Consider the following 22851-nt stretch of genomic DNA (forward strand, 5'->3'; position numbering starts at 1 on the left):
CAAAAATCTGCTTTGCTTTGAAGTGCCTTTCTGTCTGTGTCAGGTAGTTCCGCAGGGAGCCTTCCCGAGCAAGCTCCACTGCTATAAAAGGCGAGAGTCGCTGTTCTTCGAAAACCCAGCCGTATCCCAGCAGACTAACAATATTCGGGTGATGGGCAAGAGGGGGGTGGTGCATGATCCGGATTTCTCTCAGCACAGCCTGCAGGCGTCGCTGGAACGCGGTCCGGTTGGCGTTGACCATGTCTTCATGAAGTCGGATACGCTTTACAGCTATGATATCGCCATCGAATTTGCTCTCAGAGACAGAAAACGTTTCTCCGACACCAACCGTCCGGACCTCTTCTATGCGGTCGGCTGGGAACTGTTTGAGCTTCATGTTCTGAACCGCGGAGAGCAGACTTCCTAGATTTCCAATCATGCCCGTGTCGAGGTTTTCGCTGAAGCGTAGACTATCGACAGTCGACACTCGAGTCCTCGAAATTGACGCTGTCCATGATAGCGTATCGTGGCCTTGTGCCGGCCGCTTGATTTCTGCGCAGGTCGCTTCTGTCTCAGCAACATATCATCAGTAGAATCGGTCCACGCACTTATCCATTGGTCGTCTAGAGAACTCTCCGCCATTGCTTCCTCGGTGGCTCTGGAGATGTTGATGTGCGGTCGATGCGTCAAGTTGTTGGGGCTCACGTCGCCAGAATACGAGACGCCCCAGCGCGGGAGATCTTCAATTGGAGGTCATCTTCTGGCGTCTCATCCTGGGCAACGATGTCCAATGAGGTCAGTGCTCTCTGTCAGCCCCGCAGCTGGAAACAGCCAGCCTCGCACCCTCATGGTGCCCCTCATGATGCCCATTCCCGTCTTTGAACCATGGATCCTTTGTTTGCGGCAGGCTTGACGGTCGCTGTTGTCGATGCGTTGATTCGATACGGCGAAAGAACTGCCGAGCCTATACCTATCAGATGCCAGAGGGTTCAACGATATAGGGGTCCCAGAACCGGTGTGGACGTAGCTGACACTGCTCTAGGATTCTAATGCACTTTACAACCTCGTCGTGGATGAGAACTTCCAAAGTAAACTTCTAAAGGATTTGTCTTTTTCCGTGTCCTGGGTCGGTTTCTCATATCTCTATCTCATAGTAAATATACCCACTTTCGCCGCGCGTATAGGTATATGGCGGCAAGACCTTGTTTGAACAATTCGATCCCGATATCCAAGAACAAATCGAGCACCTCGCACGTGAAATTGAATCAATCCTCAGAAAATGCGTTGAGCTCTTAGAGCGCCGATATTGTGTTCCAGACGGGCCTTCGAATGGGACGACCCGCCAGTTTTTCAGCAGCTTGCTTACTGCGTTGCCAGACGTCTCCAGCAGCGGTCGGACAAGCCCTTTGTTACCGACTCTCCTGCTCCTGCGCTGGTCTCTCCGGGACGAGAACCGGGTAGAAACAATCCTGAAGTCATTCAAAGACCGGAATTCCAGCTGGGGATATCTCCAGACCATCTGAGACACCTCCAAACGGACGAGCCATCCAGGCGGCTTGGCTTCGATAAGGACGCCACTATTCGCCTGGCTCAGCAATGTACAGGCGAAGGTGCAGGAGAGCATACTACTCTTGAACTACCGTCGTCGCGGGACTCCCACCTCAAAGAGATTGCCCCAGAGGGGAACCAGGGCTTTTTCAGCGTCCTGATCAGAGATTCCCATGTTTATGTGCAGGAAAATCACCGGCATAATGCGCAGGTGCTTGCAAATGGTTCTGGAACAGGTGTCTCGCCTTGATGTACGTACAAGAGGCAGAGTTGAATCTCTTGCGAGGTTGCTACATCAGCCAAAAGAACAGACTTTTCGTATCCTTCCCTGTGTCGGATGGAGGGAATTACCTGACAAAAACTATATCGCGTTCGTATTCGACCTTCCGAGCCCCCTATGGTCTCCAACCAGTCTCCAGCGGATCCTCTTCGAACCGAATCGAGATATCTACCGCCATCCAGAGCGCCAGGGCCAGCCAACCACTCCGTTCAAGAAAATCCACGACATCTACTCCCTCGGCGTCGTCCTCTTGGAGATCGGCCTGTGGGAGCCTGCCATCAAGCTCCAGCGGAACCTATTCGCACCGCAGTCAAGCATGCGCAGAGACGTCTCGAATCGCGAGTTGGAAAGCGATACGAGGAGGTCGTGCTGAAGTGTCTGCAGGGGGATTTTGGCGTTGAAGACAATACCTACGAGAGAGGATATGAAATGCTCGACGTCATCGAGCATACTGCAAATTCAGTTTAAAATTCAAATACAGGATAATGATGAAGAACAATTTAAAACATCTTATTGTTGTCATCTAATTTCGCTTGACGATCTCCGTGCGGGCTTCCAGGGTATGTCGGCGCCGCCGGGTGGACCGCGATCGGCCATCGGAAAGCCCCAAAGGATCAGGAATATTTAGGATCAGGATCAGGAATTTCTCCAAGTGGAAGTGGAACTGTGGATGTCAAATGGGCGATCTTCACATACACTTTTCATGTAGCCTTTCATAGCCTCGATACGCCCGATTTGATGGTCTTGCAATCACATGCCGACCAACCCCGGCCTGGACATTTGCATGTGGAATCCGGTGGCTGTCAGCACTATTGAATAAATATTAATTAATTAATAAATAAATGATAATAAAATATATAGTGAAGGAAAATTGACTTTATGGGAACCGTAACTACGCTGACGGAAACTGCGTCTGGAATAACAACATAATATAGTATAATTTGGGTATAACATCATTATATACAAACCCATCCAAGTCATCATAAATAAACAGTAATAGCAAAGTGAATAGCTTCACTCGTCCTCCCCTCTCGGTCCCCTCTCAACCCTCACCTCCGTCGCAATATGAATCCCCTTCTTTCTCTTCCCCTCCTGGCCATGTTCATGCCCATGCTCAAAGGTATCCATCGCATCACGATCCGCCAGAATACTCTCCGTCGAAGAATTCTTCCCCCTCACACTGGGCGATCCCACAATGCCCGTCGCAGACACACTGTTATCAAAAACCCGACTCCCACCGCTCTTCATATTCCGCGAAGAAAGATTATATGACTGGCCCGCGCCAGACCTGCCAGACCTGCCATATCCGGATACATCGTATGTTTGGCGTCGGCTGCGGTTGTTGGATGAGATGTTGATTGCGAGGGCGCGTACGTAGGGGCCGTATGTGGGGACGCAGCTTATTATTACCTTGAACATCCTTATTAGCATTGACACTCATAACTTGGGAGAAGGAGAAACGAGGAAGAACACACCCCAAGACTAATCTCGATAATGGACCAGATGATAATCGGCTGGCTGTCTGTATACGTGCGCAGGTTCTTGATCGTGAAGACGCGGATGATCTGGATGATAGTGACGAAGAAGCCGAGGCCGAAGAGGGCTGCGAGGAAGATCTATACCGTAAACCAGTTAGTTATCTTATTTCCATAAGGTCTAGGGTAAATGGATGCCACCTTCTGCCGCAACTTCAGCTGCAGTCGCATCAGAATCGGCAACGGTAGGGCTATGATGATAACATCGAAGCCCAGACTCGTCCCCGCGAGCGCATAATACGAGGCCACAGTATTGATGCATTTCCCTGGAATCGTCTGGTCCCATTGCTTCGCAACCTGTATACACCATCCATACCCCATTAGCCATATGACAATCTCCCAGTAGTTCGATTATTATTCGGGTGGTAAGTAAGTATAAGTAACGCACCGGATTACACCCAAACGAAAGTAGAAATGTAAAGATAATCTGATTACAGACACAAGCCGCAATCACCGCATGGATAACGAGGCGATACGTCTTCACAAACCCGCCGATGCGCAGATACGACGCCAGCAGCGAAATCTTGAAGCCTAGCAGGGAGAGCGTATAGATCGGCCCGCCGGCATACTGCATCTTGCTGAACGGGATTTCGTTTTCGGGTGGGAAGTACTCGGCGCTCAGGCCTAGGCCCCAGCGGGTTTCTACACAAGAAGAAAACAATTCAATTAGCATACTAGTTTCCTCTACCTACCCCGGGTAAAGAGGTGGAAGGATAGGCTGGGGAGACGCACGAGCAACAGCAAGAGAAGCATACGCCATCGTAAGGACGGCACTAAACAGCGCGGCATAGTCATCGATCCAAACGGCCTTCTTCACCCAGATGCGGACGTGGAAGCGCAGGGCCACGGCGACCAGGGACGCGCTCGCAAAGGTCATGCATACTGCGATGACGCGGGCAGTGTGGTCGTCTGGATCGCGGGCTTGGAGGTTATGCACCCAGCCCATGGCGTGACTCCATCCAACGGGAGAATTGGTGAGACGGTATGTATGTACGACGTACGTACGTACGTATGGCCGTTTCAGAGCGGAGGGATGGGTAGAGCACCGATGGCACGGAGGGGTCGGGGAGGGCAGGGTCGAGATATTAAGAAGTATCCGGAAAGTGGGACCCAGACGACAGACGGACGTAGTCTCGCATCTGCACGAGGAGCTGAGAGATCCGGAGCATGGGGACCGGGCGATCTATGTGCTATGAAGTCTATGAACCCTGCTTAGCCACGGAGACAGACCAGGCCAGGTTCAGCTTCAGCTTCACAGATGCAGGGTGCATGTCAGTTGTCTAGGGACTATTGAGATACTAAGGGAATAGACAAGGAATAGACGAGGTATATTCACGGGCCCGGGCACGAGGCCATGTCAGACTAGAAGCAACGGATCCGGCAATTAAGTTTGACGGCTCAGCCCAAGATCGACTTGGTGACGACTGACTGAAGAGTCTCTGAAGATTTGGTGGACACGCCCCACTGTTTGGCCCTCAATGTAACTCTCCCAAGGAAGAGACCCAATTTCAAGCATCGGAAGTTTGGCTCAGCGTCGTGGCGACTCGAACTCCACTCGGCGGAGACCGATGACACTGAGAGTCTGCTCTCCGTAGAGTACAGTGTCTGCCACTATTCCCGAGCCCTAAGATCGGTGCATTCGTCAAACTCTGTTCGCAAAGAACCGAAAAATGCAATTATGCAGGGGGCCAACGGGAGTTATTCTCCGCTGGCTACAGGATTAATACGTGAATACTTAATAGTTAATACTATGATCTAACTACGCCCTGCACAGCCTCCCATCACGGACAGCCCACTCGTCAGACCCAACAGCCTGCCAGGCATAGAACACATCGTTCGGGTCATACTTGGCCTTTACCTCCCTCAACGCATCGTAGTTCTCGCCGTAAAAGACGCTCTGCCAGTTCGGCTGCCGGAAGTCGCCCTCGTTCATATACGCACCCGACTGGGGCGCAAGCCTGCTCAACGCAGGGATATAATCATCGGTCATCTTGCGCTGCTCCGCAAGCATCGCCTTATCCTCGTTCCACGCCCACGGCGTCGTGATTGTCGTGGAGATCAGAGCGTCACGCCAGGCAGGGAGGACGGCGTTGTAGATATCTTTCCCGACGAGAGCCTTGGAGACGTTCAGGCCCACGCCGATAAAGGTCGCGCCGGATTCGGTGATGTGTCGGTAAGCAGATGTAAGAGCGTCGTTGTCCTCTAGGACTGTCGAGCGCGGGATCAGGTAGCCGCCGTACTGCGCTTCCCCGACCAGAATCTCGCCCTGCATGGCTGAGAACTGGGCAAGGTAGCTGGGGAACTGGCCGGCGTTGGTGGTGTACTTAATGCCGAGCTTGTCGAGGCCATCGGTGAATGGCTTCAGCAGCTTCTTCAGTTTGTCGACGGGGATGTTAGGGCCGGTCAGTGGGGAGATACTGAAGCTGGTGTTGGTGAAATACCACACGCTCATAGCCCCTGCGTCAACGATCGCGGGGAGACTGGCTTGGTACAGCCCAACAGCCTCATAGAACGTATCCTTCGAGATGCCAGTGTTTGTGAAAGTCAAGTTGAACCCGGAAACAGGCAAACCAGGGTGCGCCTTCGAGGTCATCGACCAAACGACACCGTAGGTCCCGCCGCCACCACCACTGAGCGCCCAGTACAGATCCGAGTACTCGTTATCTCTGGTCGCGGTGATGAAGTTGCCTTCGCCATCAATCACCTCCCACTGCAGCACCTGGTCCGCCGCGAGCCCGTGTGTCGATGCAAGCGCCGAATGTCCTCCTCCCTGGGAATATCCACCCGCAAGGCCAACACTCGGACACTCACCACCCACAACCTCCAGACCCTGCTCATCAGCTGCCGCGTACGCCTCGAATCCCTGAACACCAGCACCAAGCTTAATCGCCTTGCCCTGGTAGTGCTTATCCTTCCAGTCGGCGATCTTGATATCCTTGAGATAATGCGTCCAGACACCCAGCGCGCCGGCACCGGTGGACTTCCCATTGTAGTCGTGCCCGGTGTTGCGCACGACGAGGCGGATGTTGTGTTCGGTGGTGAATTGGATCGCCTTGGAGATGTGCTCGGGCTTGCTGACGTTGACGGCGTAGACGATGTAGTTGTCCAGCGTGCAGGGCTTGGAGACTGGGTGGAACGGGTCGCACGAGCCGTTGGCGAAGAAGGGCGCCATTACGGAGGACGAGGATTCATAGCTGATAACCGTTAGTTAGACACATTCCTAACGCGGTCTGCAGTGTTGGGGGCCGGGGGCTTGCTCACTGTAACTCCGGCTGCGTCCACTCTTCCTTTAGCGCTTCGCATTTCACCTTGTCATATGCAGCGCCGTGGCAGGGTGTGCCCAGTGGTACGGTCGCGACGAGTCGTCCGTCGATGGACTGGTTGAAGCTTGACCAGGTCGCGCGCGAAGGCCAGCATTGGTCGCCTGGAATGCAGCGGCAGGAGTCGGCATTAGAGGCGACAGGGGAGCCCGCGAGGGCCAGCAGGCCGGTCAAAAATGTACCCAGCATTGTTGAAGACCACTGCGTCTGTACTGGCAACAGGGACAGCAGCAAAGGGGCAGGCACGGAGGTAAGATACCAGGCACTGATGGGGGGAAGATTCTCGGCAGCAGCCCATGTTTATTAAATTATGCGGCCGTATTATTGCCGTCGGACTCGCGCCGCACTCTACCCCAACTGCCAGCCGTCCAGGAGCAGTGGGGACTGACAGCGTCTGCGCCGTATTTAGTCTGGCCGCGTCTTGCTCCACGCAATCGGGCGAGTGCTGCGGTACCGAGGATGCCCCGGTCGGGCATTGACCAAGCTCACTTCCAGAACCTCAAGAATCAAGAAGTACAGTTCTTGACTTTTTCTCCAGGTTTTGCTTCGAAGGAAGAATAGAGTGTACCTGCATCAGCCAAGAACAAAGCCAGAATTGAAACACAACTCGATAATCGCAAACCTTCATGATCCCTGTTCACTCCGAAGTCCGAACCCTGGTCAATCGGTTTCATTACGTTTTTTCCGCCCTCTTTCCTTAGTCCTTCCTTGGTCTGCAGCTCCTTGCGTCTTTTCGGTGGACTGCGACTGGCTCGGCTACAGTGGCACACGAAATGTGGTCCCAGACCCACCGGATTCTCGGGCCCCTTCCGCCTAACTTTATCGCCGTCCATGTCTACCATTGGATGATAGAGTGGAAATGCGGGCCAGGGAAGATCGTTTCCGAACCAAGATGACCCTGCTCAATCAAGGCAAAAAAGTACTTCTGGCGAACTCTGTCTGCCACCTTACTCCAACTCGTGGCTGCTCGGACATGGTTCCCATGCCGAAAGGAATCTGAAACACTCAACTCAGACTAACACGTTCTCAATCAGGCACAATCTCCTTAATCAACCACTTATATCGCGCCTAAATTCCATGAATCACGCAGCCCTCCCCGCTGCGGCGCTGCGGCGCTGCCCCTACCGGCCCCGCCCCAGAGCACCGGAGAATCCGACAAGAACGAGGGCAACCTGCCGGCATCCGGACCCCGAAGGGCTACCTTGGCAATAGCGGCAACATCGCATGACTCGCGGATAAGTTCGTCGCGGAGGTTATAGGAGACATTCATCACATCGATTTTCTTGAGTGGCTGGTTCTGCTCCCGAATATGCCGAGGGGGCTATTGTCTATGTACCAACGGAGTACCCCAGAAGACTTTGAAGTAACTTGAAACCGTATCCTCGTATTCCGACATACAGTTTAACTATTCTCCTCCGATGTACCTGTGAGGCTGTGACTGCTCAAGGCCGTCGCCTTTGCCGGAACTTGCCCGAAACCTTTTGTCTTTGAGTTTGTTCGTGGTGGAAGTATCCTTGCCCTTCGGAGTTATCAGACAGACGACTTTATAGTTTCACTTCAAATTTTGGATTATTAGATTCATGCTAGTCCAGTGCTGGCTTTCGCCCGGTCTAGTAATCTCCGATGGAGAAGATCATGTAGTTTTGATTTTGTTCTTGTGATCTCGAATAACTGCAGGGAGGCAGAGAAAAAGAGCGTCTTAGCTGGTTAGCTACACTGACTATGGGAGTCATAAAATGTATTGACGCCATTTCTATGAGAGATGGTTTTACATATTGATATGAGGACAGGAGGTGAATTGGAACTACGTAAGGAGTAGGTAGCACTACTACTAATGGTAGCTCACAGACCACTCCAGATGGAGGATTTTCAAGGTTTATAGGCTACTTACTTCAATAGCACGATCAATGGGACGTATTCAGACTAGATTGAAGGAGTAACAGTTATAACTTAGCCTCCTTAGCCACCTCCTGCAGTGGCAACCAGGGTACCCTTATGTAGGACAAGGCGCATGTTGAATGCGGTTGGGATGAAAAGGTGAAGTGACTAATTAGGGCAGGTGCCACAATGATCTTAAATACGAGATCAGGCACTTTAAAGCTGATTGATTCTATCCTTTAGTTTCAGCTCAATGATAGCTTTGTCCGGCTCGTTGATAAAATGCTCCACTGCCTCTACTTCACCCCACAAATATCAGTATTGGACCGATATAATTTTTAATAAGGAGACTCGAGCTAGATTAATTAAATATTTTTACACACTTGGCTAGCTACGTTTAAATCCAAAACTCTAGACCTCAGAACTCCTTCCCTTTGCTGAAAGTTGCCGGCAGAAATAGGAGAAATAAGTACAAAGTAGCCGCGTCCCCGGCTTGACGGAGGTACGGACTCGCATAGGCGCCGGCACTACACGCCAGTCTGAGGCTGATTTCATCTCCAATGAATGCTGTCTCTCCTCTTGGCATACACGGATACTCAGATCCCCATCTGGCAATGAATCAAGCGAAGGGAGATCGGTCGTTGGTAAGGCCGAAGGGCAGCCAGCCACCTCGGGCCCTCAATTCTCGCCGCGCCGAAAGCGAAGCCTGTATGGCCCGAGCAGTTGGGTTTTATCCACCTAGTGGGATAGTAATAGTACGTTATTACGCAGCGTACATATATTTGGATGCTAACGAAGCAAACAAGCCAGTTTCGGCCAGAGTACGCTGCCTGTTGAAGTGAGCCTACGCCGTATTAGTTGGTTGGTACCGTAGTAGAACGGAGGTCTGCCAGTATACTGATCCACCTCGGGACAAAGCAGTGAATGGAGGTTTTTGAGGTTTATCACCGAGCTATCCATAAATCCCTGTTGCGAGTTATACGGACTAAGTAGGTGTCGGCGCCGAATGAATGCCCGGTCCCGCCATTCTAACCCTATTGACATTGTGGCAAGATTTCGGGTATTTATATGCTGTCTTTCTTTTGCTGTATTGGCCTGGTCTTTTTAATATGTCACTCGTCCATTGTTTACAGGTTAGAGCAAAAGAAACCAACCATGACTACTGAAGACAGAACCCATACTGCGTCCACAGCGAACTCTGGCCACCAACAGACTCAACACGACAACTATCCCGGTCCAGAGGAAACCCAAAAAGACGGTGATGCTTCACTGCAAAGTGACTCGCAGCCGAAAGACACAATAAAGGCCGGACCGCCTGCACCTTCCGGTCAGGCAGGATGGGGCAAGAATGCTCCGGACGGGGGGTTAGAAGCCTGGTTGGTTATCGTTGGCAATTGGTGTGCTTCCTTTTGCAGTTTTGGCTGGATCAACAGTATGTGGCAGTCATATCCCCAAGGCGTATATATATCCTTTTCATTAAAATATGGCCCAGGCATCGGTACCTTCCAAAACTACTACTCCTCCCAGCTCCTTCAGGGCTACTCCGAGGGTGACATCTCGTGGATACCTTCCTTGCAGATATTTTTCATGATGGCCATGGTGAGGCAGCTGCTTCGTTAGGTTTTAGTTCTAGCTTGAGAGTTAACATCGGATAGGGCCCAGTCGTTGGCAAGATATTCGATTCCTATGGTCCCAGGTGGCTCATGATCGGAGGGACTCTCCTCCACGTCTTTGGCCTCATGATGGCTTCCATCTCAACCGAGTATTATCAAATACTACTCTCTCAAGGCGTCTGCAGCGCCATCGGAGTCGCCGCTGTCTTTCAAGCAGGTATTGTTTAGGAAATATCCTTCGCCGGGAGATATCTGCTAACAAATGCCCTAGCCCTAGCTTGTATCGGAGGATGGTTCAATCAGAAGCGAGGCATAGCATACGGCGTAGCCGCGACAGGCGGAAGCGTAGGAGGCATTATCTTCCCTATCATGGTTGGCCGTCTGATCGACGAGATCAACTTTGGCTGGGCCATGCGCATCTCGGCCTTTCTGATCCTGTCCTTGCTTATCATCGCGACGGCCACCGTCAAAACCCGGAACCCCCCAATGTCTAAGAGAGCGACGAAAGACCAGATCATTCAATCTCTCACTGAGATGGGCTTCGTCGCAGTCATGATAGGCATATTTCTCTTCACTATTGGATTCTTCGTCCCCGTTACATACCTGGTCGTGCAGGCAATCAGCGCCGGAATGGATCCAAACCTGGCCCACTATCTGGTCCCCATCCTCAATGCCGGAAGGTAAGCAGAAATACCAGCCTTGTCTTTCCTCCCATCTGTTCCCTCCTCCTCCCGCGTCCTCAGGGTATGCTAACATCTCAGCCTTGTTGGTCGACTCATATCCGGTTTCGCAGGCGACAAGATCGGACGATACAACACTTTCATCATTGTCTGCTACCTCACTGGCATTATGACCCTTGCTCTTTGGATCCCCGCAAACTCAGACCAAGCAATCATCACCTTCGCCGTGCTCTTCGGGTTCTTCTCCGGCGCATACGTCTCCCTGATTGCCGCACTTATCGTTCAGATCTCCCCGCTCCGCGAGATCGGGATCAGAACGGGTCTGGTATTCCTCCTTGCGTCGATTGGCGGCCTGACTACCGGTCCTATGGCGGGACGGATCCTAGAGGCGTCTGGTTGGACTGGGGTGAAAGTTTTCTCTGGGGTGTTGTGTCTTGCGGGATCGAGCTTTGTGTTCGTTGCGAGGGTTAAGATGGCTGGGTCGGGTCTGTGGACTGTTTTTTGATCTAATTTATTGCTAGGAAGGGTTTTGCAGGGAAGAAAGAAGGAAAAACCTTTCGCTTAGGTCCTATCTAGATAGAATGTTCTACTCTCACTGGTAATGGTCATGTTTCCTTATATAACAGAAATCAAGCTTGCAGAAATTAAGCTTCCAGTGTTTCAGCAGTAAGTCTATCAAATAATAGACTGTTTTGAAAGCTTAATACAAAGTAATGAATTATTGACAAATGAATCCATTTGTTTACCCACCAGATCCGAATGCCTCCGGGTGCATATTGAAATCATCAATCAACGTATTCCAATCCGGAAAAGCAGCATCATGAGTCCAACACATTACATCTGACGGTATTCCGTACCCAGCTAGCGCATCAAAGCTATCCGCAGGCCCCGGGAAATTTCTAGCGGGAATGCACTGCCGTTCATCATCATCTGCTGCTGCTGCTGCCGGCACAGGCGCGGTAAAATCGGAGTTAAACTGGCTGGTGGCCTGTCTAAACCGCACAGCCTTTATCCTCATCATTTCCAAAATCGCCAGCTTCGGTCCAGTAACAGTAATTACATCCCTCTGGCTCTGGCCCGTTGATGATTCGCATCCAAAGCTTGCTTCGACCGCATGCCAGGCACGGTCAACATTCGGGCCGCTTGGTTTAACGCATAAATGCCATAGAACATATAGCAGCAGATGGTATTGCGGGTACGCCTCGAACGCCCAGCGGAATCCGCGCAGGAGGTCGTCTGATCGGATCTGGAGATATAGCTCGAGGATTTCACACGCATTGACCAGGTTGTCTTCTGTGGCGAGGGACTTGCGATCTTCTTCAGGCTTAGAGCCAGTCTGAGACTGGGACTGGTTCATTAGTTGCTGGTGGCTGACAAAGTCGAGCTTACGAAGGATAATGCGTGTGAAGAGCATAGTCGCGCGTTGAATGGGTATGTTGGCGTTGCAGTTTCTGCTATATTCCTCGATATGGGCTGTCAAGCGTCGAACGGCTTCTTTGCGAGTAGGTTCGTTAAATTCGTTGCTATTGTTGGGAGACGGCTTTGCCATCATGGAGGAAAGTTCCTGGAGCGCATGGTTTGCCTTCATGACTATAAGAGGATACGTTATTTCTGACCACCTCGGTTTCGAGGGAGGCAGTTCGCTCATGGCAGGGTCGAGCTCGTTATCATCCACATTTCGCGGAAAGTCGATCTCACTGGAGAAGTCGTGGCTTGAAACGGTGATGCCATGGTCTTCTGATGCTCGGATATCTTTGGCCCAAAGATGCCACCAAAGTCGCCGTCGCAATTCCGAATCGAACGGGGAGAGGTTCAGGGCTTTGCCATCTCGATGCAGGCCGATGGACTGGGCTAGCCGGATGGCCAGGCCGTTCAGGACCCAGACAGATCTGCCCGCCTTGTTTGCGCGAGCAGATAGCTAAACATATAAGCATTTGTAGTGAGTATACATAAGGGGAAGAGAGCCAACCAGGTATATAGCCAGCGCTTAGAGCGATAATAAACTGGGATTGTCCAAGATATTAACCCGGCCAAGTGACTGCTCAAAGCGGCGCTTAAAGAAGCTTAGGGAAGTCTCTTTATCATGACCAAGAAGCGCATCAACATCGTCTTCTTCAAGACTGGTTGTGGCGGCATAAAAGACGGCAAACAAGAGGGCATTGATATCTTCAGCTGTTTCACTGGCATCATTGATCGCTCCAAAAATATGAGCCTGAGCTGTTGGAATATGGAGAATCTTGGTGAGAGGGTCCACATTGTTCACAAATGTCTGCCATAATTGCGTTGCCTGCCATTTGGTCGGCTGAAACACACTGCTTGGAGCAGCTGGGGAGCTGGCAAGTATGCCACTGATGTCCAGGGACGCTGAGAGTTTCTCTTCACTGGTCTCTCCGGTGCTCAACATATACAGCATTTCCCGTTCCTGAGGAATCTTTAGTATTATCCTAACTTACGTACGAGAGGTTAGTTTTATGTTACCTCTTCTACCACACGAGATAGCAAGATCTCATCAAAATAGTGGCTTGAATGCTTTCCTTTAAGTAATACCCCATCAGAGGCATGCCCCGGGGACTCTCCTGCAGCAGAATGCGTGCGTGAGGATGCCTGCGCCGACACTGATAGTTCGCCGGAGTCATAATGCGCCGAGTCCTGAGACAGAGCCCTAACCGTTCTCTCCAACCGTGCCACCCGCGCCGACACATCAGAAATGGTCGTCTTATGAGGCCGCCGCGGCGTTTTCTCTGGACCGGGGTAACAGCAGAGCACGCCCATGCGGGTGCAGGCTGAGCAGGGAGACTTTTTATCGCAGCGGATCTTTCGGCGGTGGCATAGGAGACATGAGCGTTCGATGCGCTTGCGAGGTGCAGCTGACCGGGTGGCTGGATCTCCTGGATGGTGAAGTGAAGACATGTTTTGTTTGCGTGTTAGCCGAAGATATCGACAATTATCTTGCTCTGTTGAATGCTCTCTGAATCAACCTGGAAGTGTGTGAGTCTGTCCTCGGACGTGCAATTTGCTCCGCCCCGGGCGGTTGAACATCAGTCGTTGTTCACTCAACGAGTCAGTTTTAACAGGGATTAAATCCTGATTGCGCCGGCCTTGACTGCCGGACGCTCGGCCACCAAACAATCGCCGCGCCGACACTATCATCAAACAGTATCAGCAAAGCACCAAGAGGGCCAATGCATGTAGCAATGGTATTATATATATTGATCTGTGCGAGCTGTATGCTGAATAGTATACTGTGGAAGCATCTGACATGCTACTGTCAAAATAAGCATTTTGAAAGGACAGTCCTTCTAGCCCTAACTTCCAGCTAGTTGAAGTCATAAAACTTCCAGCCCGGCTTAAAGTCCCGCGAGAGCTCTTCCCCCCTAATAACGGCCTTGACCATCTCAATAAGCAGCGCGCCCAGCTTCAAGATTGCGTCGTGGTACTCCTTCTGGCCCATCTCCCCAGTGTCCACCACCATCTCTCTCAGCTTCCACAGCTGCAACGCACCCAACATATACCCGGCCTGGTAGAGCGGCGAATACGTGCCCTCGACCGATCGCCTTACCTCTCCCTCAGCGGTGCTTCTCTCATGATGGATGGTATCAACCAGCAGATCAACCGCCTCCTGCGCCGTCATCTCGCCTAAATGAAACTTGATCGAGAAAATAATCCTCAGACAGCGATGCATCCGCCACCAAAGCGCCCCAATCCGGCCCTCGGGCGAGTGGTGGAAGTCGTCTCGCTCGTAGAACAGCATCTCCCAGTACAGCGCCCAGCCCTCTACAAAGAACGGCGTATCGAAGATCTCCTTTCTATGGCTGTTATACCGGTCCGCCATATAAAGCTGCAGTCGATGACCGGGGAACATCTCATGGAACGCCGTCGCACGCGCAAAATGCCTATTGTTCCCGCGCATCACCATGAGCTTCAGGTCATGCTCCATCGACACCACAGGATACGAGACATAGATCGTCGGACCTCCCAGGAAGAATGGCGACACCTTCTGCTGCTCAGCTCCAATCATGACCATACGCCAGGTACTATTTGCCAGCGGCGGCACCGTAACCAGATCGCGATCCGTCACAAAGTTGCTCCCTTCATTAACCAGATCGCGTACCAGCGCAGTTTGCTTCCCAGGTTCCACATAGTCATTCTTCACATGCTCGAGGGCCTTTTCCCAGTCGTCTCCGTATCCAAGAGCGCGCGACTGTTTCTTGACTTCGGCCATGCACCACTCCAGCTCCTGGTTTCCGATCTGGATCAGTTCCTCGGGCGTGTACGAGATCATCTCGGCCTCGAGCTCGACTTCCAGGCCCTTCCGCCCGATCGGCTCGCCGATTATCGCGTCTTCTTTACCTTTCTGGTGCATTCCTGCCAGTTCTGTCTCGACGGTAGTCAAGTACGTCGTAAGTGTCGTGTTCGTTGTCGTCCAGGGCGTCGTCACCCAAAAGTCAAAGAGGGGGTCGTATGTTGCATAGAAACCGTACCACTCGCCGAGATGATCAAGCAGGTCTGTTATCGCCTTGCTGGCTAGATACCCCGTTGTCTCGGTGACATTGAACCCCCCGCTTGCCACTTCCCCCTGTACCCTAGTGATAGACTTATTAATATCATCCAGCGTTTTCGCAGCCCCCTTCGCATCCAGCGTCTCAACATCCTGCCTCTCCTCAAGAAGCGCAACAAGATCCTCTGCAAACGGAATCAACGGCGAAAACTCCTCCCGTGACGATTTATCCAAGTCCAGGTTATTCAGCTGCCGCGTATGATACGTGCTGAGCATGATATAGTCCACGCGGCCCTGCTGGTCCAGCGCATCGAAGTCAATCTGGGAAAGCAGGTCCTGCTCACTCTGGTGATACTCCTGCAGTGCTGCGTGACGGCGGGGTGATATCTCGATATTATAATACTCGTTCAGCTCGCCCAGATCTGCCTGCGTGCGGAGAACGTGGTCCGGCATGGACATGTTCAGCGATGTGCTGGCGAGCCCTAATGAGGCCCATTGCCACTGCCCAGATCCAGATCCTAAGGTCTGGGTGCTTGTTGAAAGGGCCATTTTGAGTGACTCGCTCCAGTTCCTACCTGGTGGGGTCTAGTACTGTAGGATTATATCGGCTTTCACCGACTACTGTGCGCTTATTATATATGTTCATCCCCTTCAAGCGGAGTATCCGAATCCTCGTATCACAGCGTATTCCGCTACCAGTGCAACGTTCTACAGGGTTCCCCGCTCTGATCTTCGCAGAGGATCTCGTTATGAAGCTGTTGACTGGCTCTGTGCTCCACGGCATACTTGGCGTATGTAGGATCGGCTTTTGTATGCTTACCCCAATTGAAGTTGGCTGTTCCCCTACCTTGCTGCCATGGGAGCTCTCCTTTATTCCAAAAGCAATCATTAGGTTCAAGAGCGGTATTAAGGCCACCAACATCCGACGGTGCTACCTTCATCCGTCGCCTGAGGCTGTCTAACCCTAAATATGACGATGGCCGATCATCTTCGCAGGCTTCTCTCGTCCGCCCTCCACGTCCCAGATACAGATCCGCCCTGGAAGACATTTCTAATAGCTAGACTCCCATACAAAGCCAAAAGGAGAATATATGCTTACCCTAAGCTCGCAGTCTAATAATCCCAGACTTTATTTCCTGAAAAAAATATCAAAACGTATATGTTTTCGACGATGCGGCAGGGAAGATGTAAATGTAGATGTCGGGTCAGCATTTGCATACAATCTTAACATTATAACTGCATCATACCAACAAACCAACTACACCACGACATCCCCAGATCAATAACTACCCTGAATCAGAAGTCCGTTCGTCTCTACTCTCTCACTCTCCTCCAACATATAATATAATATAAATCCAAATCCAAGCAAGACCATCACCCAGCCAGGCCATACTCCCCAATAACCCTCTCCGTAAACCTCCACAACGCCCCCGAATCATGCGCATGGAACGCCGCCCCAGAGTAATAAGTATCCCGATACCCCTGCAGCGCATACAAGTCTCTATAAAACCCACCCGCAATCTCGGCCGCGCTCACCCGCAATCCAAACGGGTAATGGTTCGCGTAGGCCCTGATCTCGGGGATGGAGACGTCGTAGCCTGCATTCCGCAGGGATAGTGCATTTTCGGTCATTATACGCTTTACGGTGTCGAATGGGAGAGTTTCTTCTCCTTCTTCCCCTTCTCCTCCTTCTCCTGTTTTGTTGTTGTTGTTGCCGTCGCCGTCTCCTCCTAGGTATGCGATTCGGAGGGACGGGTTGGTTGTTGGGAGGAAAATGTATGTCCCTGGTATCGGGGGTATGTTGTAAGGAGTATCGATACCGCTGTTGAGAAACTGTACGGTTCGGGGCAGGCCGGTCATTTGGAGGATGGAGGTTGTGTAGGTTGTTGCACGGAATTTGGCGAAGATTTGGGACTCGCGAGCGTCGAGGTCGAAGGCGTTGAGGTTTGAGAGGATGGGAGGGACTGTTATGAATATTTTGCTTGCTTGGATGGTTTTGAGGCCCAAGGGCGTGCGGACGAGGATTGTTTGGCGGGAGTCTGGGGTGACGCTGGCTTTGTTGTCATCGTTGTCATCGTTGTCGGGATTAGAGCGGTTCATTTGCAGGATTGTACTGCTCAGTAAGAGATCATCGCCTAGATTTGCTGTTGCCGCGCGGTACGCCTCTGAGTTATCGAGGCTGGCAGGTCTCAGGAAGCCTGACTGGATGCCCTGGGCGACGTCGAAGTTGAAATACTTCATGATATAGACAGTGGGACAGTCGAGTATTTCCCCCAGTCCCTGGACGTACAACCTGAGCGTCTCTGCCGCAGCGTCAAGGTCATACTTCTCTATAAAATCCCGAAAAGGCAATAAAAGATCCTCTGGCACAGGATCGGGAAGATCCCAACCGTTTTCAAGATACGGATGCTGCAGCAGAAGCAGCACATAGCGCATCATCGCCTCTGTAACGTTCCCACTCGGCGGAGCAACAAACTCGCCGCTGCGGAAATCATACCTCTGGGTCCCATTGGGGTCTCTACTCAGATTCTGCACTGTCGTCGGGATATTGAGGTAGGCGAAGAAGTTGCGCGCCTCGGTGGTGTTGGAGTACACCCACACGCCATAGTCGATGGGGTTCCCATTGTCGTCGTATGTATTTGTATGCCCGCCGAGATGGTCTTCTTGCTCGACCAAGACGACGCTCTGGCCTAGTTGCTTGAGGCGGACAGCGGCATATGTGCCTGAAGCGCCGCCGCCGATTATGGCCACATCGCGGGTGATAACGTCGGGGTCGACGTCTTTGCCTTTCTCTGGGCTGGGTAGGGGACTGACTAGACCCAGCCAGATACTGGTCAGGACGATGAGCTTGATGGCTCCGGTTGAGGGACGCATTTTGGTGCAGGTCTGTCAATGGGACATCTCATGCTTATGTATGGGTGGAAGCAGCCCACATGAACCGCTGGGGATATAAGAGCTAGTTGCACAGCAGCAAAGGGTGACATTGAAGCGTTCACATGCTGTCGAGTCCTTGTGCTCGAATTAATCCGGGGTACTGAAGGAATCGAACTCGTATCCTAGGTACCACCACCGTTGCAACCTAGGCCAAGCCATCGCCGTTACTTTCTTCATCTTGTTCAGCCAGATTGTCATGGCTGACACCAGATAGAGCCACAGACAGATGTCCAGAGGCCAAGCATGATCTACCAAATCACACCGCGGACCGTTCCAAGCAGAAATGCGCCGTGATTCTGGATCGGAACGCACCGAGTGCTGGCATCTGTGCAACTGCAGATTGTATGGCATCTGACGGGCGACGTGCAGGGCATATCTGGTTGGCGTATCTACCAACCTCAGTTACTCCATTCCCATCGGCTGCATAATTTTGTATAGGCTGCATGCGTGCGGAGAGTGCGGGGTCGGAAGAGATCCGCCAGTCCCTGAGTGTTAGTGTCGACTTTGATCAAGACAGCAGGATCGGCCTTCTCTGCGACCTCGGATAAGGACCCTGGCCCCTCCTCTCTTTTATCTCTCTATAACCCCTCAGTCCAGTCTTTCCAACTCATCCCACACAACACCAACTCACCATCTCGCCATCTTGCCAACTCCCAGCATTCCTTAGAACAACAACATGCCCCGTCTAGCAAACAAAGTCGCCATCGTCACTGGTCCGTCCCTCCCCTCCCCTCAATCGCATACCCCATAAACACACACTATCTCTATCTAACACCGATCCAATGATCAGGCGGCGGTTCCGGCTTCGGCGCCGCAATCGCAACCCGGTTCGCAGAAGAAGGCGGCAAAGTAATAATCGCCGACATCAATGAAGCCGGCGGCCAGAGCGTCGCAGCCCAGGACCCGGCAAACATCATCTTCCAAAAGGTGGACGTGACAAGTCCCGCGGACTGGAAGGCTGTCATTGAGACTGCGGTGAGCAAGTTTGGCAGACTTGATGTGCTTGTGAATAATGCGGGGACGAGTTATCGGAATAAGGTACCTCTAACTTTTTCTTCTCCTTCTATATTATGTCTCCTTTCGTAATTTTTTTGTTTGTTCTGGGGTTGTTATGATATCTGTCAAGTGTTAACTGTGATGGTAGCCAACCCTCGAAGTCACCGAGGCAGAATGGGAGCGCGTCTTCAACGTCAACGTCAAGAGCATCTTCCACGGATCGCAGGCTGTAATTGCCAAGCTCCTCGAGCAAGGAAATGGCGGGAGCGTGATCAATATCTCGTCGACGGGCGCGAATAGACCCCGGCCTGGCCTGGTATGGTATAATGCTAGTAAGGGGGCTGTTTCGAACGTGAGTACCCGGGGGTCCCTTTTCAGACAAGCTTGGTTACTTGGTTCTGTTTGCTAATGACGCGTGTAAAGGCAACAAAGGGCCTCGCAGCCGAATACGGCCCGCACAATATCCGCGTAAACACCGTTGCACCGCTCCTGTCGGGTACAGGGCTGTTCAGCATGTTCACGGGCATGGAGGATACAGAGGAGAACCGGCAGAAGTTTATCGGGAATGTGCCGCTGGGCCGGCTGACCGATCCTGCGGACGTTGCCAATATGTGTCTTTACCTGGCGAGTGACGAGGGGGCGTTCGTTAATGGGACGGAGATGGTTGTTGATGGAGGCAAGTGTATTTAGACTACTATTAGCCATCATGGCAATTACTTAGAGCAAGGTATGATTTGTATATACTCGTCATATATATATATATATATATATATAGATTAAGTCATTATGCATCATGTCGTGTCCGGTCAAACCAAGTTCGACTGGTCGAACATGGATAAATCCTCCTCTAGCAATCCCATCATATATTGATTCCCTGAGAACCAGTTCCCAAGCTGCGTCATATGGGGCATCGGCGGACCAATATTCTGCATATGAGCTGCCTGATAGTTCATCTCGCCGCCCATCGGATTTGGATTTGGATTTGCATTTGCATTCCCCGGCGCCACTATAGGACCAGCCCAGCGGGTTTCGCCGTCGTCAGCTGGCGGTGCGAGACCGAGCGCGCTAAGGTACGTGTCGAACTCGTGGCCGACAGACNCAAGGGCCTGGTCTTCCTGCGTCTCTGCTTGTGCCTTGGCTTCGACGTAGAGTCTTGCAACGTTGCTGAGAACCTGGCAGAGGCGGTGGAGTTTGGAGATTGCAGTGGAGAGCGAGCAGTTTGGCTTTAGCGAGGCGACGAATTCCTCGAGACGGTCTAGGTCTACCCATGAGGAGACTTCGATTGTGTGGCAGAAGAGGACTATGAAGGGGACGAAGGGAGAGTATAGAATGGACCTGCAGAGTTAGAGAAGCCCAGCAATTGTGGTCCAGGATACTCACCAGTGCAGGTATGAGAGCTTCGAAGCGGCGGTTGCCTCTGTTAACTGCGCCATGCACACCTTGTGAGATTCTAGAGCAGCTTGGGCTGTTTCAACGCACTCAGTGACGAATGTCCCTGGCTTGCCTGCCTGCGGTGGGAAGGCACGGTAGATCAGGGTCAGGAGCGACAAGCGACAAACTTCGTCGCATTTTATATAAAGAGACTCAATTCCGCTCAGGTTGTTAACGATAGGGTACATGTTCTAGCCAGTTCAGTATTACGAAACCCAGTAAGGTCGTCATAACTTACCTCGAAAGGCTGCATCACGCGGTCCCGCATCCGAGCTGCGAGCGTGCGTGCCTCCGCTACTCGACTCATCTCGCCCTGGCGCAGCGCAGCTGGACTGTAAAGCTTTTCATATACGAGGCCCTGGATCGTGCCGAGTTCTATCCACAATACATAAGCGGATTTCCATGGTTCCGAAGCATTGATACTCTCAAATGACACAGGTACGTCAACGTCATAGTCGGGGATGGTCGCCGCGCGGCCTAACCGGAGTGAAAGAGCTCGGTCCATGCAGTATATTGACCAGAAGAGAGCCAACCTCCGCTCTTTCTCCCTAGGACTGACATTTTCCAATGAGGCCCTTTGGTGGAACCCCAGAGCCTGGCACAGGCGGGATGCGGTGGAGGTTAATGTTAAAGCAAACGAAGGTTTCGAAATTTCAATAGCATGAGCAGCCTGTTTCAGTTAGATTCTATTCATAAGGGGTACTGTTTCAGGGTTCATACTCCCATCGCAAGAGCCTCGATAGACTCGCTAGTCGCCGGCATCAGAAGATGCAAGTTCGCTAACGTCGTATCGAGATTATGTTTGCAGATATCAACATATCTCTGATACTCCTCCCGCATCGCGCGGTCCTCAGACATGAAGCTCTCTGCGACAAAGATTTGATACAGGCCCCCGTTCGCCACGATGAATGTCGCGTCAGAGTAATCCTCCGTGTTGAAATACACCTCCCGGCATTTATCAGACAGACGATCAAATGGTATAAACGGACAATACGACTGCAAAGTATTGCCATAATTCTCTGTGCCAACTGTCAGCCAACCTCAACTACACCACGCAACACCATACAAGACACACCTCTCGCCTTCCGCAACAACGGAATAACAACATTCATCGGCGGCATCGTCAACTCGCGCAAATCACAATCCGAGAGCTTACTCCTTTTCGGAAGAGGGAACTCCCTCGCAGAGACCGGCTGGTTATCCTGCATACTAACCAGCTGCTTCAGCGTCGACAGCGCCGCATTGATCTTCGAAACAGACATCTGCAGCGGATTCCGCGACACCGCAATCTGCAAAAAGTCACTCGCATACGCCGACTCCGTCGCCATCAGCGAGTTGCCCTCAAACCCAATCTTCGACTCGTGCTGGTCCATTGCATCTTGCGGGTTAGAGGTGTAGCTATGCTCCTGCTGCGTGGCAGAGGGGCTCAGATGCCTAGAGACGGGCGTTGCATGCGCACCCGCGCACATCTGAGACCCTGTGTTCGAGCCCAGACTAGCCTTGATGTCTTGGAGGACCTGCTCAATCCCACCGAGGCGATCGTCGAGCTTGTCAATCTTCTTCTCGCTAAGGAAATCATCAAATCACGATCCACGACAGCGTCAAAAGTGAAAATACAAGAGAGGAAACTCACTATTCGTTGGAAATCAGGACGCGCTTCCGCGGCTCCCGAGGCTTCTGGCCCGCTCCTGTAGAGCTGCATATAATTTTGGACGTGCGGCAGTTGGAGCACGGCGAGCGCTTGTCGCAGCGAATCTGCACTCGTTGGTTAGTTGGACACAGCACATGGACATATCCAATCGTGTAAGTACGTAAGGACATACCTTTCGCTGCCGGCATTGGTCGCACTGATTATTCAATAAAGGTTAGCAATGCCAATACCGAGGACCCCAACAGTCCTCCCATTCCTTGCTTCAAGACAAGATAAGACAGGATCTGTCCCACATACCGCACGGCGCACGAGGGCCTCCTTCCCATCGCTATCGGCGCTGTCTGCATCCATCGTGAAGGGAATCGGAATTATACTTTGATTTCGAGCACAGCGCCTTGCACTGTCGCCGGATTCGTGGGTTCAGGCAGGGACTTGGACAGACTCAAGTGCTCGTCGTTGTCTGCTCGGACCCCGCGGCTTCCGGGCGGCGAGACTGTGGATCCTCAGG

General features: G+C 52.0%; 9 protein-coding genes across 9 annotated transcripts; 3 read left to right on the top strand and 6 right to left on the bottom strand.

Moving 5' to 3' along the window:
• Positions 1–817: 817 nt before the first annotated feature.
• On the top strand, positions 818–2180 carry ASPSYDRAFT_136656 (uncharacterized protein; the record flags this gene model as incomplete). Its single annotated transcript, XM_040840771.1, has 5 exons — positions 818–966; positions 1022–1105; positions 1164–1324; positions 1357–1763; positions 1834–2180. The coding sequence occupies exons 1-5, from the start codon at positions 865–867 to the stop codon at positions 2178–2180; spliced, it is 1101 nt and encodes a 366-aa protein (XP_040697638.1). The 5' UTR covers positions 818–864.
• Positions 2181–2718: 538 nt separating this feature from the next.
• Positions 2719–4694, bottom strand: ASPSYDRAFT_503404 (putative integral membrane protein (Pth11)). The gene is made up of 5 exons (XM_040848049.1): positions 4075–4694; positions 3731–3984; positions 3484–3639; positions 3283–3423; positions 2719–3217 (listed from the first exon to the last, which is right to left on the bottom strand). The coding sequence occupies exons 1-5, from the start codon at positions 4286–4288 to the stop codon at positions 2822–2824; spliced, it is 1161 nt and encodes a 386-aa protein (XP_040697639.1). The 5' UTR covers positions 4289–4694; the 3' UTR covers positions 2719–2821.
• Positions 4695–5101: 407 nt separating this feature from the next.
• ASPSYDRAFT_94331 (FAD-dependent oxidoreductase) lies at positions 5102–6851 on the bottom strand (the record flags this gene model as incomplete). Its single annotated transcript, XM_040852957.1, has 2 exons — positions 5102–6536; positions 6604–6851. 2 exons carry the CDS (start codon positions 6849–6851, stop codon positions 5102–5104), a joined length of 1683 nt encoding a protein of 560 aa, XP_040697640.1.
• Positions 6852–9649: 2798 nt separating this feature from the next.
• Positions 9650–11456, top strand: ASPSYDRAFT_1163183 (MCT family MFS transporter; the record flags this gene model as incomplete). Its single annotated transcript, XM_040840128.1, has 6 exons — positions 9650–9673; positions 9873–9972; positions 10033–10139; positions 10196–10370; positions 10425–10833; positions 10915–11456. The coding sequence occupies 6 exons, from the start codon at positions 9650–9652 to the stop codon at positions 11336–11338; spliced, it is 1239 nt and encodes a 412-aa protein (XP_040697641.1). The 3' UTR covers positions 11339–11456.
• Positions 11399–13792, bottom strand: ASPSYDRAFT_136659 (uncharacterized protein). Its single transcript, XM_040840772.1, has 3 exons — positions 13312–13792; positions 12860–13255; positions 11399–12751 (listed from the first exon to the last, which is right to left on the bottom strand). The coding sequence occupies exons 1-3, from the start codon at positions 13741–13743 to the stop codon at positions 11576–11578; spliced, it is 2004 nt and encodes a 667-aa protein (XP_040697642.1). The 5' UTR covers positions 13744–13792; the 3' UTR covers positions 11399–11575.
• Positions 13793–14049: 257 nt separating this feature from the next.
• On the bottom strand, positions 14050–15867 carry ASPSYDRAFT_186941 (uncharacterized protein). Its single transcript, XM_040843587.1, has one exon. It carries the CDS (start codon positions 15788–15790, stop codon positions 14150–14152), a length of 1641 nt encoding a protein of 546 aa, XP_040697643.1. The 5' UTR covers positions 15791–15867; the 3' UTR covers positions 14050–14149.
• An 838-nt stretch (positions 15868–16705) lies between these two features.
• Positions 16706–18205, bottom strand: ASPSYDRAFT_161677 (uncharacterized protein; the record flags this gene model as incomplete). The annotated part of the gene is made up of 1 exon (XM_040843016.1): positions 16706–18205. The coding sequence occupies one exon, from the start codon at positions 18203–18205 to the stop codon at positions 16706–16708; it is 1500 nt and encodes a 499-aa protein (XP_040697644.1).
• A 608-nt stretch (positions 18206–18813) lies between these two features.
• On the top strand, positions 18814–20341 carry ASPSYDRAFT_50585 (uncharacterized protein). The gene is made up of 4 exons (XM_040848114.1): positions 18814–18978; positions 19056–19303; positions 19410–19613; positions 19685–20341. Exons 1-4 carry the CDS (start codon positions 18942–18944, stop codon positions 19949–19951), a joined length of 756 nt encoding a protein of 251 aa, XP_040697645.1. The 5' UTR covers positions 18814–18941; the 3' UTR covers positions 19952–20341.
• ASPSYDRAFT_36074 (putative C6 transcription factor) lies at positions 20068–22694 on the bottom strand (the record flags this gene model as incomplete). The annotated part of the gene is made up of 8 exons (XM_040845390.1): positions 20068–20596; positions 20642–20883; positions 20931–21362; positions 21413–21711; positions 21768–22258; positions 22326–22447; positions 22516–22539; positions 22641–22694. 8 exons carry the CDS (start codon positions 22692–22694, stop codon positions 20068–20070), a joined length of 2193 nt encoding a protein of 730 aa, XP_040697646.1.
• Between the last annotated feature and the right edge of the window lie 157 nt (positions 22695–22851).

Source organism: Aspergillus sydowii (assembly GCF_001890705.1).
Source record: "Aspergillus sydowii CBS 593.65 unplaced genomic scaffold ASPSYscaffold_15, whole genome shotgun sequence".
In the NCBI taxonomy this organism is placed as follows: domain Eukaryota; kingdom Fungi; phylum Ascomycota; class Eurotiomycetes; order Eurotiales; family Aspergillaceae; genus Aspergillus; species Aspergillus sydowii.

Bases quoted from the DNA above. Each gene is read 5' to 3' on its own strand.
- ASPSYDRAFT_186941 (XM_040843587.1), bottom strand. From the start codon at position 15,790: ATGTCCATGCCGGACCACGTTCTCCGCACGCAGGCAGATCTGGGCGAG.
- ASPSYDRAFT_503404 (XM_040848049.1), bottom strand. From the start codon at position 4,288: ATGGGCTGGGTGCATAACCTCCAAGCCCGCGATCCAGACGACCACACT. The intron at 3,985-4,074 runs GTGCGTCTCCCC...CTTCTTGTGTAG, and splicing joins TGCTTCTCTTGCTGTTGCTC to AAACCCGCTGGGGCCTAGGC. The intron at 3,424-3,483 runs GTGGCATCCATT...TTTACGGTATAG, and splicing joins AGCTGAAGTTGCGGCAGAAG to ATCTTCCTCGCAGCCCTCTT.
- ASPSYDRAFT_50585 (XM_040848114.1), top strand. From the start codon at position 18,942: ATGCCCCGTCTAGCAAACAAAGTCGCCATCGTCACTG. The intron at 18,979-19,055 runs GTCCGTCCCTCC...TCCAATGATCAG, and splicing joins CAAAGTCGCCATCGTCACTG to GCGGCGGTTCCGGCTTCGGC. The intron at 19,304-19,409 runs GTACCTCTAACT...CTGTGATGGTAG, and splicing joins GGACGAGTTATCGGAATAAG to CCAACCCTCGAAGTCACCGA.
- ASPSYDRAFT_136659 (XM_040840772.1), bottom strand. From the start codon at position 13,743: ATGTCTTCACTTCACCATCCAGGAGATCCAGCCACCCGGTCAGCTGCA. The intron at 13,256-13,311 runs GTAACATAAAAC...AAGATTCCTCAG, and splicing joins TATCTCGTGTGGTAGAAGAG to GAACGGGAAATGCTGTATAT. The intron at 12,752-12,859 runs GTTAATATCTTG...TTATATGTTTAG, and splicing joins TTGAGCAGTCACTTGGCCGG to CTATCTGCTCGCGCAAACAA.